Raw genomic sequence first — 14233 nt, 5'->3', positions numbered from 1 at the left:
AAGCAATCCCAAACGGAACCGGCTGGAAGCGATGCGTTCCTCCGGGAAGCCGTGGTGGCACCTTTTGGGCCCGATCAGCGCGCTGAGGAGCCGGGAGGGGGAGTCGATAAATGGGCAGGGCCCATTTCTTTTGAGCGCCTTTCAAAGTGAGGGTATGAGGGTCCGGCCGGCGGGTGACTTTTTTTCTCTCCACATGTGGCAGAAAAAAAGTCTCTCAAGCGCCACGTCGGCGACGCGCACACACGCAAGCGCGTTATTTTGAAAAACTGAAGCGATCCGAGGTGCGGCTGCTTGCGCGCCGAATGCAACAGGTGCTGAGCAGGGGACTAGCTCGCAGGGCGCTGCTGATGGGAGGCGCCGCGCGAAGCAATGAAGAGGGCCCTTTTCGGCGCGCGCCATCCTCCTCCCTCCCCCCTCCTCTCCCCCCCCCCCGAGTTGGGGGAGTCGCCCACACGCCGCCTTGTTGCCCTAGAGACGGGCTTCCCCGGCTCTCGCTCTGTCTCTCCGGCGCTCGCTGGCCCTCCCCCTTCTGGTGGCCCCTCCCCCCCGCCGCAGGGGGTCCAGTGAGCGCGCGGGCGGGCGGAGCCGTCGGGGGCTGGCCCGGGGAAAGGGATCCTCCCCCCCGCCTGCCTGCTGCGCGTGGCTCAGACGTCAGGAGGAGCCCGAGCGGGCAGGACGCAGCGCCCATCTCCGCCGCTGCCAGAGTGTCGGCGGCTGCCGGACGGGGCAGAGGGAGAGAAGTGGGAGGGAAGGAGGCGCTTCCTGGCTGAGGCGAAGTCAAAAGTCGACGCGGCGCGGCAAGCAAGGAGCGAGCGGGGGGCGGGGGCGCGCGCCATGGCCGACGTCTTCCCCAACCCGGAGCCCGGCGCGGGTCCCGACGCGGCGCGGGGCTTCGCCCGCAAAGGGGCCCTCCGGCAGAAGAACGTGCACGAGGTCCGCGACCACAAATTCATCGCGCGCTTCTTCAAGCAGCCCACCTTCTGCAGCCACTGCACCGACTTCATCTGGTAAGGAGCGAGCGCGGCCTCAACCCCCCCACCCACCCAAACCCCCCGCCCGAGAACCGGGCGCTGCGCTGCGGTGGCTGCAGAGGGGGAACTCCAGCGGCACTCCCTCGCCGCCTTGCCTTTCCTCCAGCCGGGAGCCTCGCAGTCTTCCACTCCCGGAGAGGCAAGCGAGGCGGGCGGGCGGGTAGGCAGGCTGGCTGACTCTCTCCCCGCGCCGCCTCAGCGCTGTTAGTCATCTCCTTCCCTTCAGCCGCTCGGCGGACTTCACAGGTGAAGGACTTGGGGCAGAAAGAGAGACACTCTCTCTCTCTCTCCACCGGCAGGAGGAAGCGCTTGAGGTTCGCCGTCTCTCCGGGGGCTCCGTCGGTTCGATGAGACCCCAGCGCACTGCTTCCCCGCTGACAGGAGCTCTTTTCCCCGCCCCATGCAGTCGCATGTATGGAAGGCGTCTCTCCTTCTTACTTTCCGCCTACAGATAGGGAGGGAGGGAGGCACCACCCCTGTGTGGGGTGGTTCATGTGGCGCTGCATTTTTCATCGGGGCACACAAACACTTCTGGGCCAGGCTGACCCAATGGACTCAGTTTTCCTGCACTCCAACTTGCCAGGAAGGATCTTTCTACTTTAAGGCTCTTGGGGGATGTAGTGCAGCACCTTTTTCACGTGGAAAGAGAGCTGACTCCCTCCCACCCCACAAACATGTCAACCCATTTATGCACATCTGGGAAAAACCCCAACACCGGTCCTTCTGTCCATTTCACCGCTCCGCTGACCACATCTGGGGGGGGGGATTAGTGCCTTTAGATAGACCTTCTGTACCACACATGCATGCACACCCCATAAAAGCCCATTTGATTTCATACAGTAAAAGACTTCCACCCCCACCCAGTACCGTGCTCTCAGAACCAAAAACTTCTCCTACGACGCAACCCGTTTTGCTGGGATCCTGAAACGACACTCTTTTTTAAAGGGAAGGCTCTGTAGCCCCCTCCTTCTCAGCCGCCACACTCTTGCGCTGAAGAGAGAGCCACACCAGCTGTATCTTCCAGAGGAAGCTGGTTGTATCCAGAACTCCGTTCATCACTCCCACTGATATGAAAGCAACTCCAATATGAGTCTTCCTGTGCAGACCAGTACACACACACACACACTCTCTCTCTTCCATCTACAATCCTCTTCTTGGTCCTTGAGTCGGCTTCCTTCTAAAACAGTCTCACCCTGTCCCCCTCTGGACACTTAAAATCCATTTGCACTGATGCAGATGCAGACCAGGCTCTACACCAGCGGTGATGGGAAATGGTTGGCTGTCAGCTTTTGTTAGAGAGCAACTCCCATAATCTCTGGCCATTGGCCATGCTGTTTGGAGTGACCCATCTTTTCCAAGTTGTTTGGGAAGTGCAGATTTTCTCAACTCTGGCATGACAAGCTGCCCATTTTCTCGCTCTGCATCTCTTAAAGTTCCATCTTCTTTGCAACTATTAGAGACACAGAAACCTTGGTCCTCCGCATCTCATTGTTGTTTCCATATGAGATCCCGGTTTTTGTTCCTGGCACCTCCAGGTAGCACTTGGAATGTTGCCTGCTTGAGGTCGTAGAGGGCTGCTGCCAGTTAGTGCGGACAGTATTGAGCTAGATGGATCACAAGTCTAACTGTGTAAGGCTGCTCTTTTGCTATTTCATTATTTTGTGTGAGATTCTTTGCCACTGTTGCACCACAATAAGTACTCTTCTATACTTCACCTCCCACCCCAGATCAGGAAGTCAAGGAACTGGTGTTAACTGGGGAGCTACACCATCATAGATTGGATTGCACACTGTATAACTCTCCCAACATCACAGCAGAAACATCTGGAGTGAGATTTGTCATCCCCACACTGAAAGTGTTATATGCAAACAACACCAACAACATCTGCTTAAGGGATCGTTTTAAATACCATTCAGCCACAGGGGGCAACTTTCGCAAGCAGCTGCATGGTGTAGTAGTAGTAGACTAAGACCTGGGAGTTCAGGGTTCAAATCCCCACTTGGCCATTAAGCTAATTGGGTGATTTTGGGTCAGTCGCTGCCTCTCAGTGGGGATTAGTTGAGGAGGGGGAGAATTGTGTACTCTGCATTGAGGTGCTTGGACAAAAAGATGGGATATACCGTATTTTTCTGTGTATAAGACTAGGTTTCCCCCCTAATTAGGGGGATGTCTTATGCACGGATATATCTCCCCCCCCTTTCTTAAATCTGAGTCCCCCAAAATAGGGGGCATTTTATACCTGGGGGTGTCTTATAGAAGGAAAAATATGGTAAATGCAACAACAACAACAACAATACAAAACAGATGCAAGACACCCTCTTCCTCCATCACCCTCAACGGTCCTTTTTCTTTGTCTCATCTTTGCAAAACGGCTTTTTGGAGTTTCCTCTTTCCATACACAAAGTTTCTTTGTTGCACAGACCATAGATACAAGATTTTGTATCTTACCATAGGACATTGTAGGATGCTGCCTTGTACCGAGTTAGACCAATGGTCCATCTAGCTCAGTTTTGTTCATCCTGTCTGCTAGCAGCTCTCCAGGGCTTCAGACAGATTTCTCTCCCATTCCTACCTGGGGATTGAAAAAATCTTATACATTATTGTGCTCTGTACTGCACCAGCTTTATCTAGTGAGACTTCCAACTGCATTTCACTTGAGATAAAGAGAACCCTTCTTCAAATTTCTTAAACTCACTGATGGAAATTCCCTGTAGTGATGCTGTGGGCTATCAGTTGCCTTGTGTTTTCCTAACATTAAACTCCAGAAAAGGCTGGAATGCACAAGTAGGCTTTTAAGAAGTGCTAAAATATATTTGCAGTTGTCAGAGCTCTGAGGGGAGGCGATTCTGTAAGAAGGGGGCTACCACTGAGAAGGCCCTTCATGCTAGTTGCCCAACCCAGACGAACTCTGCAGCTGAGCAGAATATTCAGGGAGAGAGAATGGCTCCTGCAGGTATCCTGGTTGGCAGACATGGAAACCTTGAACTTAGCCCTGTAGTTTATGGGCAGCCCATGCAGCTCCTTTAGTACTGGTGTAATATGTGTGTGGTAGGATACTCCACTGAGGAACCTTGTTACACAGTTGCAGCATTCTGCAGCAGCCCTGGTTTTGGGACCAACCTCAAGCAAAGTCCCAGATGATGGAGCAGATTCACACTATCCAGTCTAGAGGAGTGTTCACAGCGGCCAGGCTATCCTGATCCGGAAACAGACATTGTAGGTGTACCTGCCAAAGGTGGCATTCACTTATAGCTACCACTGCCACCTGAGGTTCTTTGGATAAATACGAATCAAAGACTACACCTAAACTGTGCTATTACCTGTTTCTGGAACCAAGAGCCACCCATCTCTCCACAGGACCTCCCAATGCCAGGACTGAATTACAGTGGTACCTCTGGTTATGTACTTAATTCGTTCCAGAGGTCCGTTCTTAACCTCAAACTGTTCTTAACCTGAAGCACCACTTTAGCTAATGGGGCCTCCCACTGCTGCCGCGTGATTTCTGTTCTCATCCTGAAGCAAAGTTCTTAACCCAAGGTACTATTTATGGGTTAGCAGAGTCTGTAACCTGAAGCGTATGTAACCCGAGGTACCACTGTACAGTTTTTGGCCCTCATCTTAGCATCTTCCTACACCCATACACTTGTTCAGGAGCTGCCATAAGATGCCAGTGAACTCATAACAGAGTGCATTCTCTTTAACTGCAGCATAAGTTATCCTACCCATTGAATTCATTTAGTTTTTCTTTCTCCTATATATATTCCCCTTTAGCACCTGGGTTATGTCATGTACACCGTGCTTGCATGCAGCTGTTCCACTTAACCTTGATTCTGTAACCACTTCATGCATATAAGCATTTGTGTGCATGCTGCCCTTCTTCTTACACAGCCCTGCCACTTTACAAACTCTTATGATTCTGCAGTTGCTTAGGACAAGATTGCTTGGATCTCTTGCACTGAGTTTGGTGTTTCCCTTTTTTGTGTTTCCTGTTGCTGCCTCTGGTGGGCAAGGGGATTTGAAAATACTTTTGCAGATTGCACCTCTTAGATGTGCATACTCATAAATAAGATTTATGTGCATAGCCGATACGGAGGAAACTAATAAAAACCACTCAGGAGCCACAAGGGGATAAAGCAGTGCTTTCTTTCCTCGAGACAATGCCAGGCTGTTACAATGCCAGCTAGCTGAAGTGGTGTTGTACGTCGTTTGCATGCACATATCTGGCTGTGGTTTAGTCTGTGAATGGTTGTGCACCTTGGGCTCATCTCGAATGAAGAAAAACGAGTGTTCATGTTGTCTTATTGTGAATTGCTTGCATCCAAATACATCCATTTTATTCGCATGCTGCAATTTATTTGTCTGAGAGCCCTTGGTATGGACTGGATACTCAACCATTCCCAAAGTATCAGCTATGAGAGAACCTTAGGACTTCTGGGTTGCAGGTCTAACCCTCCCTTTTACACACATTCAACATGTGTGTGACTATGTGTATGCGCATCATGCCGAGCCAGAAGTGAATTTAAAAATGGCCAAAATGGCCCCAGAAGAGGCGCGAAGAAGCCAGAAAAGGCGCAGGAACAGCACCTACCAATCCCATGGGCCTTCACAATTGCAGTTCCAAGAGCCCTTGCGCCAAGGATTGAGGCCTGTGGAGAGTTTGAATTTGAGGAAAGAGGTTGGGAGAGAGGGGTTGTGTTGGAGTTTTTGCAGGTGTGTGTTTTTTTCTTTGAGCCGTTCTTTGAGATGGCACCTAAATGCACAGCATCGTCGTGTTCTTTGGGGGATGACAAACAAACCCAAGAGACAGCGAGTGGTGCCCATGCTGGAGGAGGAATTGGAAGTTGTGGACTGTTTAGCAGGCAGCATGAGCATGTGTGCTGTGGCATGCAAGTTTGGCAGGAAAGAATCCAGCTTAAGTGCCGTTAAGATACGGGAGAAGAAAATCCAGGCATTGGAGGCAGCGAGTGCATGTACAACTACAGCTGCCAAGGTCCCCAGCCATGTGTAGGATGAGGCCCTGTTGAAGGCACATGAGGCACTGAATCTGTGGCTAGAGGCCATGAACCGCCAGCATATCCCCATTGATGGCAGCACCTTGCGCAAGAAGACTCTCATACTGTATGTGCACTTGAGGCAGCCTGAGAAGGAGTTCTGAGCCAGTTCTGGCTTGCTGACCCGCTTCAAACAATGCTTCGATTTGAAGAACATTGGCACCTGTGTTGAAACTGCATCCATGGACCATGAGGCTGCCCAAAAATGTCCTGACCAACTGAAGAGACAGAAGCGCCAGATGCCCATCATCATGTTCCTCCTCAAGACACCATCAGCTCCACCAAGTGAGTCTCACCCACAGCCAAGCACTTTGGGGGTACCGATCCACCCTGCTTGTCATTGTTTGCAAATCATCCTTCAGCAATGAGGAAGACTGAGTGCCTCAATTGCCACCATTCTTACCCTGTCTGGTAGGGTTGCTGGTTTGTAAAAGGGTTTTTCTAGGATTCCCAGAGGTTCAGAGGGTGTTTGCAGGATGCTTAAATTATACGCAAGGTGACTCGGAACGTAACCCCCCCAATAAATGAGGGGTTGCCTGTACTTTGGAGGAAGCCCTACTGAAGAAAGCATTCTGCTTGTCAGATGATACTTCGGATCCAGTGTTTGTTACTAAATATTTTTGTATTGCCTTGGTTAGGAAGAGCACAAGGGTAGCTTCCAGTGTCTCCCTTTAAAATACACACAAGCAAAAGCTGAGAACTTTCTGTTGCATGTGCATTAAAGGAAAATGTATGGATTGTGAACGCATGAACCCTTAATACTTTAGATATTTTGTGTTTGTAGTATCAGACTTTGAGTACTAAGTGTTGTCTAAGAAGTGCCAAAACAAAAGTTTTCTTGGCCTTGACATCCTATCACAGGGGAAAGCCCTTTTCTAAACCTATGCCCACTTACTTGTGGTAAGTTCTGCTTAATACAGTGGGGCTTATTTCCAAGTAAACATATATGTTTGCATTTACAGCCCTTCATGATATTTATCCCAAGGCTGGTTTACAATATAATTGAAATAAAACAATAATATACAATAAATAAGTTAAATGATGTGATTACATAATTAATGCAACACACACTTAAAATATCAGTTGAAGCAGTCAAGTTAAGAAGCATTCAATTCCAGTGATTTAAAAGCATCCCAATACTATTTTGGAAGACAAACCCAATTAAAATGGATAGGATTGTCCTATGGGTCTACTGCATATCATTCCACTTCTCTGTACTTGTTGAGAAATTCATCATATGGGCATGCAAAACTTTGGAGAGAGAAATGAGGAGGTGATAAAAATGATATAGCTGTTTACATTTTAAAAATAATGCTCAATTTACTTAATGTAATTAGAAGAGGAAAATTATTTTGGGGGGGAAAATGAAACAAAAAGAAGAGTAGGGGTATATAGATATAAAATTGCTGTAGGGCCCATTTAATCATGTTTATAATGATAGCAAATACATTTTAAAACTGCATTGATAAAAGGCACTTAATCACAGGGTGCATTTGAATGGGGAAACATATCCTGTGGCTGGCAGGTGACAAGAAAAGTTGTGTTCTACTGCCTTTTCCAGCTAGGAAGGATTTTTAATATTCTTCAGAGACAGCATGCAGTAACCTTTTTCTGCTTCAGAGATAAAATATAGGCGCCTTTTTAATGAGAGTCTGGGAAACTTCAGAAAACCTGTGAATTGTAAATACAAAATTTGGGTAGCTGTTCTCTAAAGGGGCAGCACTGTTAACACCATTGTCACCCAATCAGTTCTTTTTTTTTAATGTTGCAATTTTCCCCCATATGCTTGTAAGCAGAATCTAAGCTTTAAAAAAATGTTTAATTGTAGAGTGTTTGCAGAGAGAGAGAGAGAGAGAGAGAGAGAGAGCGCGAGAGCGCCTAGTGGAGGAACCACCACTTTTTGGTCCCCTTCAATGAAGGATCAGAAAAAAGTCTGTACCACTCAACTTCAATTTATTACTAATATATATAGAGAGAGAGGAAGGGAGAAATTGCAGCCTTTACCCTTTCCTGCTTTGCTTCTATGTTTTCAATACAGTAAGCCCGCAACTTACACAGGGGTTACATTCCAGGAAGAGCACCTAAAGCCAAAATTGTGTATAGTCAAAACACATTGGGTGCAATAGAGGGTGGGATTGCCAAAGTATTTTTTTTCTGTACACCTGCCTGCTTTCCATTCCATTTTATTTATTTGCCAAGTTCGTAAAACTGAATTAGCACCAGCTAAATGTGTGTAGGTTGCAAGTGTACTGCACTTATCTTTAACTGTGTTAAAAATCAATAAATCAGAGATAAAGTAATCTGTTATGTGGCATCATTTGATTGCTCATTTTATTTAGAAGTTAGTTCTGTCAAGTATAGAAACTTTTAAAAACACAAAAAAGGGATGCTCTGATTACGTATTAGTAACTTTCAGTGGCATCAATTTAGTTGTTAATTTAGCATTATTGCTTATATTGCATTTGACCTCAACAATCTGGCTATCTTGAGACAGTTGCAGCAGTGTTTTTTAAAGGTGGCATGTATATAAAAAAAATGGTGGTTAAAATAAACACCGTCAATATCAGGACGGTTTTCACAAACAACATTGTTAAGCTTTGTTTGAATTCCTCTGTGTGTTTAATTTTATTCCCACAGATTTCTGCATATAAACAAAGTAAATGTGTGTGTGTGTTTGAAGTCTCCACTACACTGTGGAAAAAACTTGTGTGTGTGCCATCCTACAGTGTTGCAGGCTGCTCCTAGCAAGTAGATTTGAGTAGTATAAACTAAGTGTCTGTATATAAACACCTAAGAGGAAAGTATTTGTATATGAGCTCCTTAATGTAGCCCCCCCCCCCGAAATGCATGTTAGCAAAATAAATAACAGAGGTTCATGTTTGTGTTTTGTCAACTGGTAGAAATTCCGTCTGTCTTGCATCCTTATATATAAGGCCAAGCTATCTTTTTGTGAGTGTGTATGTGTTAGTTTTTCACTTAGATTCTCTTAAAAGAAGAAAAGGCAGTAACCAGAACAAAGGGGGTAGGGGGACTATCAAGGCCATCCAGACAGTTTTGAGAAGGTGAATAACTAGAATCTTGCAGCTCTAGTATTCTCGCTGAATCCAACAAATCCTGGGAGATTAGGTGTTTTGGCCCACTTACTAACAAATGTATCTCACTTGCCAGTTTATCACACACACCCCACCTGATATTCTCCTGCATCGCAAGTATATTTTGGACAGTAAAACAAGCCAAGACAATTTATTCCTTTATTAGTGTTGCTGCATACAAAGTTGTGGGCTGCATCCATCAAGAGCCATAATAGTATTAATGATATGAACCCTTACATTGTGAATATAATGCATAAATTGTATCAGTAGGTAATCTTTGCAAGTTAATTGTTCAGAATTTTTTTTTGGGTTGAGTGTAAAGAGGCTGAGAGCAGAACCCTGTACAGGTCTACTCATAAGTAAGCGCTATTAAACTCAGTGGGACTTACTCCATAAGCAGAAGTTAAGAAAACTTATTCCTTTGACAGGAAATAATATTGCTGTTGCATATTACGACAACAACAAAAAAGCTAACTTTGTCTTTCTCTTTTTCCTTGCCTAGGGGGTTTGGCAAACAAGGATTTCAGTGTCAAGGTAAGTAAGTAATAATGGCTTCCATTTCTGCTTTAATCATGAAATCTAGGTGAAATATACCTCAAGAAGGAATTAATTATGCTAGAAAGAAAGAAAAGTATTAAATTATCTAAAAGGATGTGTATTATTTAATCATTTATTATCTCATGAACTGTGAATCATGCACAGAAGAGTTTCATTTCAGCAGAGTTTCCTAAAATTAAATGTCATGTAATCTGCATATAGAGCACTCTTTAATTTTTCATGAAAAGAATCTTTGTGGTTTATTTTTGTAGAGAACATTTTTCTTGTCGGGAGCTGCTGTCTCTGTGTGGGTGTTCTGAATAGTGGATTCGCTCTCCATTGGGCTCCCTTTAATGCTCTAATCCATCTTTTCTCTCCCTTAGTAATTTACATGGGTTTCATGAATACATTTAGGTGGACCTTTGGTCTTTATTTTAATCTGTTTATTCAACTGAATGGAGTAAAATACAGTAAACATTTTTATTGTGAATGAACTTCAATTCAATGTCAATTGTTCAGTGTTAAAATCTTGGGACAGGAAGTAACTTTATTTACATGAATTGCCTTATTGGCCATAATATGGCTGTATTTTCGTTCAGTGCTTATTTTCACTAAACTGTAGGATATGTACAGAACACGAAACCCTCAAAGCTGTCTTATGTGAAATTAAACTATGTTGTTGAGACAACAGCTCTCCAATTACTCAAAAGAGATGCACTGCTCCCAGATATTCTTTTGATTGGCTATGCCCAGGATTAAACTGGGAACGTCTGCATGGAAAAACCTACAACTCAAATTTGCCCTTTCCTCATATTCTTAGGTCCATAGCCTGATTTTCTAAGGTCTGTAGGTTATTCACCATTTCAGGTTATCAATATATTTCTCACTTCAGCAACCTCCCTCGTCATAACTCATCAGCGTTCTTGTTTGCTAATTGTATATGTTACGTTTTCCTACCATGGAGACAGGTTTCATTAAGTGAGAATAGCATTTGGTCTGATGATTTCATAGATTTTAGGGCAGCTGACAGTGGCAGCTGGTGAATTTTGGAGTTGATGTGACACTTGCAGGTTAACCCCCCCCCCAAAAAAAAACCTGTTGTCTTTTGATCTGCTTATACACCGTAAAGCAGGGGTCAGCAAACTTTTTCAGCAGGGGGCTGGTCCACTGTCCCTCAGACCTTGGGGGGGGCGGCGGACTATATTTTGAAAAAATATATATGAATGAATTCCTATGCCCCACAAATAACCCAGAGATACATTTTAAATAAAAGGACACATTCTACCCATGTAAAAACATGCTGTTTGCCTTGCTGTATAGGCATGTTTTGATATCATGGCTGGGAGATACACATGAGTTAAGTGTGTTGTTGTGGTGACTAAGATTTTTGTACAGTGAGCCAGGAATTTTTATTTGAGGAAGATGCTAAAGGGGGAATTAGCACATTGGCTACAAAAGGCAAAAAGCACACTTCTCCCTATGTTAAAGTTTCAAAAGCAGGCATGGTGTGGTGGCTGAGAGTATGCGCTGGGACAACTCTAGTCCACATTGTATCTCAGCCATGTATCCACTGGGTGACCTAACCCAGCAAACTATTTTTCACTCTCACCTCCCCTGTACCTGTTTCCAGGAGAGGGACGAAGAATACTTTAGAGATAATATATGTGAAGTACTTGGAATTCCTTGAACAACTGTATCAGTGCTGTGTAGTATTTTCTATATACAGTGGTACCTCGGGTTACATACACTTCAGGTTACATACGCTTCAGGTTACAGACTCCGCTAACCCAGAAATATTACCTCGGGTTAAGAACTTTGCTTCAGGATGAGAACAGAAATTGTGTTCCGGCGGCGCGGCGGCAGAGGGAGGCCCCATTAGGTAAAGTGGTGCTTCAGGTTAAGAACAGTTTCAGGTTAAGAACGGACCTCCAGAATGAATTAAGTTCTTAACCCGAGGTACTACTGTACTAGCCCAAAATTTGCAAAGATTAAGCTTCTACCCCTCACAATGCCCTGTAATGAGAACATACTGAAAGCCACATCTTCTCACCTGGTGTTCTTTAGTTTTTCCAGGGATACTAAAATGTGAATACATGCAGAGGCGTAGGAAGGTCAGGTGGTAGCCAGTGTGGAAAATTTCTTGTCACCCCCCCCCAATTGATTTATTTACTTTTTGCCTGGAAAAATGGTTTTACCTTATTTCATATTTTCTTACAAAGGAATGTGGATTCTGGGCCCCTGATAATAAGTAGGCGACTGTGGACAGATACTTAAATCTACAGGATGGATTGTGTTTTGGCTCCACTGAATTGAAATTTCAGCCTTCACGACATATGAAAACGGCCAAATAAACAGTTATGTTCATGGAGGAGGGTCAAGATATTAACTGATATGCATGAAATTTCAGATATAGCTATATAATCCCTAGTGTAGTAAGATAAGACCTTTGGAGCAGGCATTTTTTAAAAAAAGTTTTTTATGAACTGCCCTAGTAGGGCAGTAATTGTTCATTGATAATTTGTCACCCCCCTCCATGATGGCACCCAGGGTGGACCGCCCCCTGCCCCCTCTTCCTACACCCCTGAATACATAGCCTCCAACCTCCCGTCAAAGCATGGCGACCACAAGACCAGAGTCTGTGTGCTTGAAGCTGCCTTACCTTTTACAGACACACCTATAGGAAACTCAAGGGATGCAAGAATCTAGAGTGAAAAGCAAGCAGGAGCTATGGTTTTAAGAATTACATAGTTTCCTCCTGTCTTGATACTGGTTTCGCTGAAGGGGATTTATGCTGCTATATGGACTCTTCTCAAAATGGGCTATGGTGGCCTTCCAGAACTTGGTGCCCTCCAGGTATTTCAGGCTGCAACTCCTTGTCACCCCTGACCATTGGCCATGCTGGCTGGAGCCCAACAATACCTGGAGATTAATGGGTTACAGAAGGCCAGCCTTTATATGGCTTTATGGTTGAGTTGTGGTGTTCTGCCCTGCCCAGAAATGACCAAGGATTCCACCTTTGTACAGTGGTACCTCAGGTTAAGTACTTAATTCGTTCTGGAGGTCCGTTCTTAACCTGAAACTGTTCTTAACCTGAAGCACCACTTTAGCTAATGGGGCTTCCTGCTGCTGCCGTGCCGCCGGAGCCCGATTTCTGTCCTTATCCTGAAGCAAAGTTCTTAACCTGAAGCACTATTTCTGGGTTAGTGGAGTGTGTAACCTGAAGCGTATGTAACCCGAGGTACTACTGTATTGGTCTTAAAAACAACAACACACCCATCTATTTTTCTGGAACATCCTCAATTAAAATTTTGAATTTGAGTCTGTAATGGAGGAAAACTCTTGCGTTAATTACAGGGTTGGCTTGTGCTGACAATCTGCTGAGTTGTGGTTGTATCATAAAACTGAAATATAAAACTGCTAGCCATTAAGTTCATTCTCATAGCTGTCAACTTTTCCCTTTTCTTGCGAGGAATCCTATTCGGAATAAGGGAATTTCCCTTAAAAAAGGGAAACGTTGACAGCTATGTTCATTCTTCAGGTGTTTAATTTCAGAAAGATAGGTTGCTTTTGTATGTGTTAACTTTGCTGTTAACATTGACATATTTAGGAGTGTGCGAATGACCATTTAAAGATGCAGTAGTTTACAATGCACGTGCCTCGATTTCTGTCATTGTCCATGATTGATAGTAGCGTGGAATATTCATGAAGACTTGATGACAGCCGCCGGTCAATGAAGTAGCTATTTTAGGCAGCTAGAATATTCAGTTATAAGCTGTCTAAGTGTGGGTCACCTGTATTTGTTGTACAAGTGACTGGATAGAATTTTGAAATGAGGGGATACGGATGGCTGTGTCTTTGTGTTACTGACTAAATAGTATAATAGTGTTATGAGTTTGTGGGTACTAGTAAAGGTAAAGGGACCCCTGACCATTAGGTCCAGTCCTGACTGACTCTGGGGTTGCGGCACTCATCTCGCTTTATTGGCCGAGGGAGCCGGCGTACAGCTTCCGGGTCATGTGGCCAGCATGACTAAGCCGCTTCTGGCGAACCAGAGCAGCGCATGGAAACACCATTTACCTTCCCGCCGGAGCGGTACCTATTTATCTACTTCCACTTTGATGTGCTTTCGAACTGCTAGGTTGGCAGGAGCAGGGCCCGAGCAACGGGAGCTCACCCCGTTCCAGGGATTCGAACCGCCGACCTTCTGATCAGCAAGCCCTAGGCCCAGTGGTTTAACCCACAGCGCCACCCGCGTTGTGGGTACTAGACTCCCCTAAATTCTTGCATCCAGTAAATGTTAAAATATAAGCCAGGCCAGTTTCCTGACCAGGAAATTGCCTGGGGTGTAGGCTGTTAGGAGAACAAATGAAGGTGATGAGTCATTAAGAAAGTCATTAAGAAAGCAAAGGCTCTGTGCCAGACTGCAAGTGGGTGGGGCCCCTCCTCCAGATCTGAGTTAGTTAGAATGCAAAGGCAGAGTTTGAGGTAGAGTGTTTCGGGCTGACTGGGATGGAGGGGAAAG

At 45.3% G+C, this 14233-nt stretch overlaps 1 protein-coding gene across 3 annotated transcripts in view; it reads left to right on the top strand.

The window, feature by feature from the left end:
• The first annotated feature begins 634 nt into the window (after window positions 1–634).
• The window catches only part of PRKCA (protein kinase C alpha), a 184133-nt gene continuing 170534 nt past the window's right edge, over window positions 635–14233 (top strand). The window contains exons 1-2 of one of the 3 annotated variants that reach the window (XM_053375351.1): window positions 635–1007; window positions 9677–9708. In XM_053375351.1, coding sequence (XP_053231326.1) covers window positions 835–1007; window positions 9677–9708 — 205 coding nt within the window. In that variant the 5' untranslated portion in view covers window positions 635–834. The remainder of the gene's footprint in view (window positions 1008–9676; window positions 9709–14233) is intronic. The other 2 variants (XM_053375349.1, XM_053375350.1) reach the window with 2 other exon arrangements.

This window comes from Podarcis raffonei, chromosome 2 (genome assembly GCF_027172205.1).
Source record: "Podarcis raffonei isolate rPodRaf1 chromosome 2, rPodRaf1.pri, whole genome shotgun sequence".
Classification (NCBI taxonomy): domain Eukaryota; kingdom Metazoa; phylum Chordata; class Lepidosauria; order Squamata; family Lacertidae; genus Podarcis; species Podarcis raffonei.
This window is presented reverse-complemented; position numbering and strand designations above follow the sequence as displayed.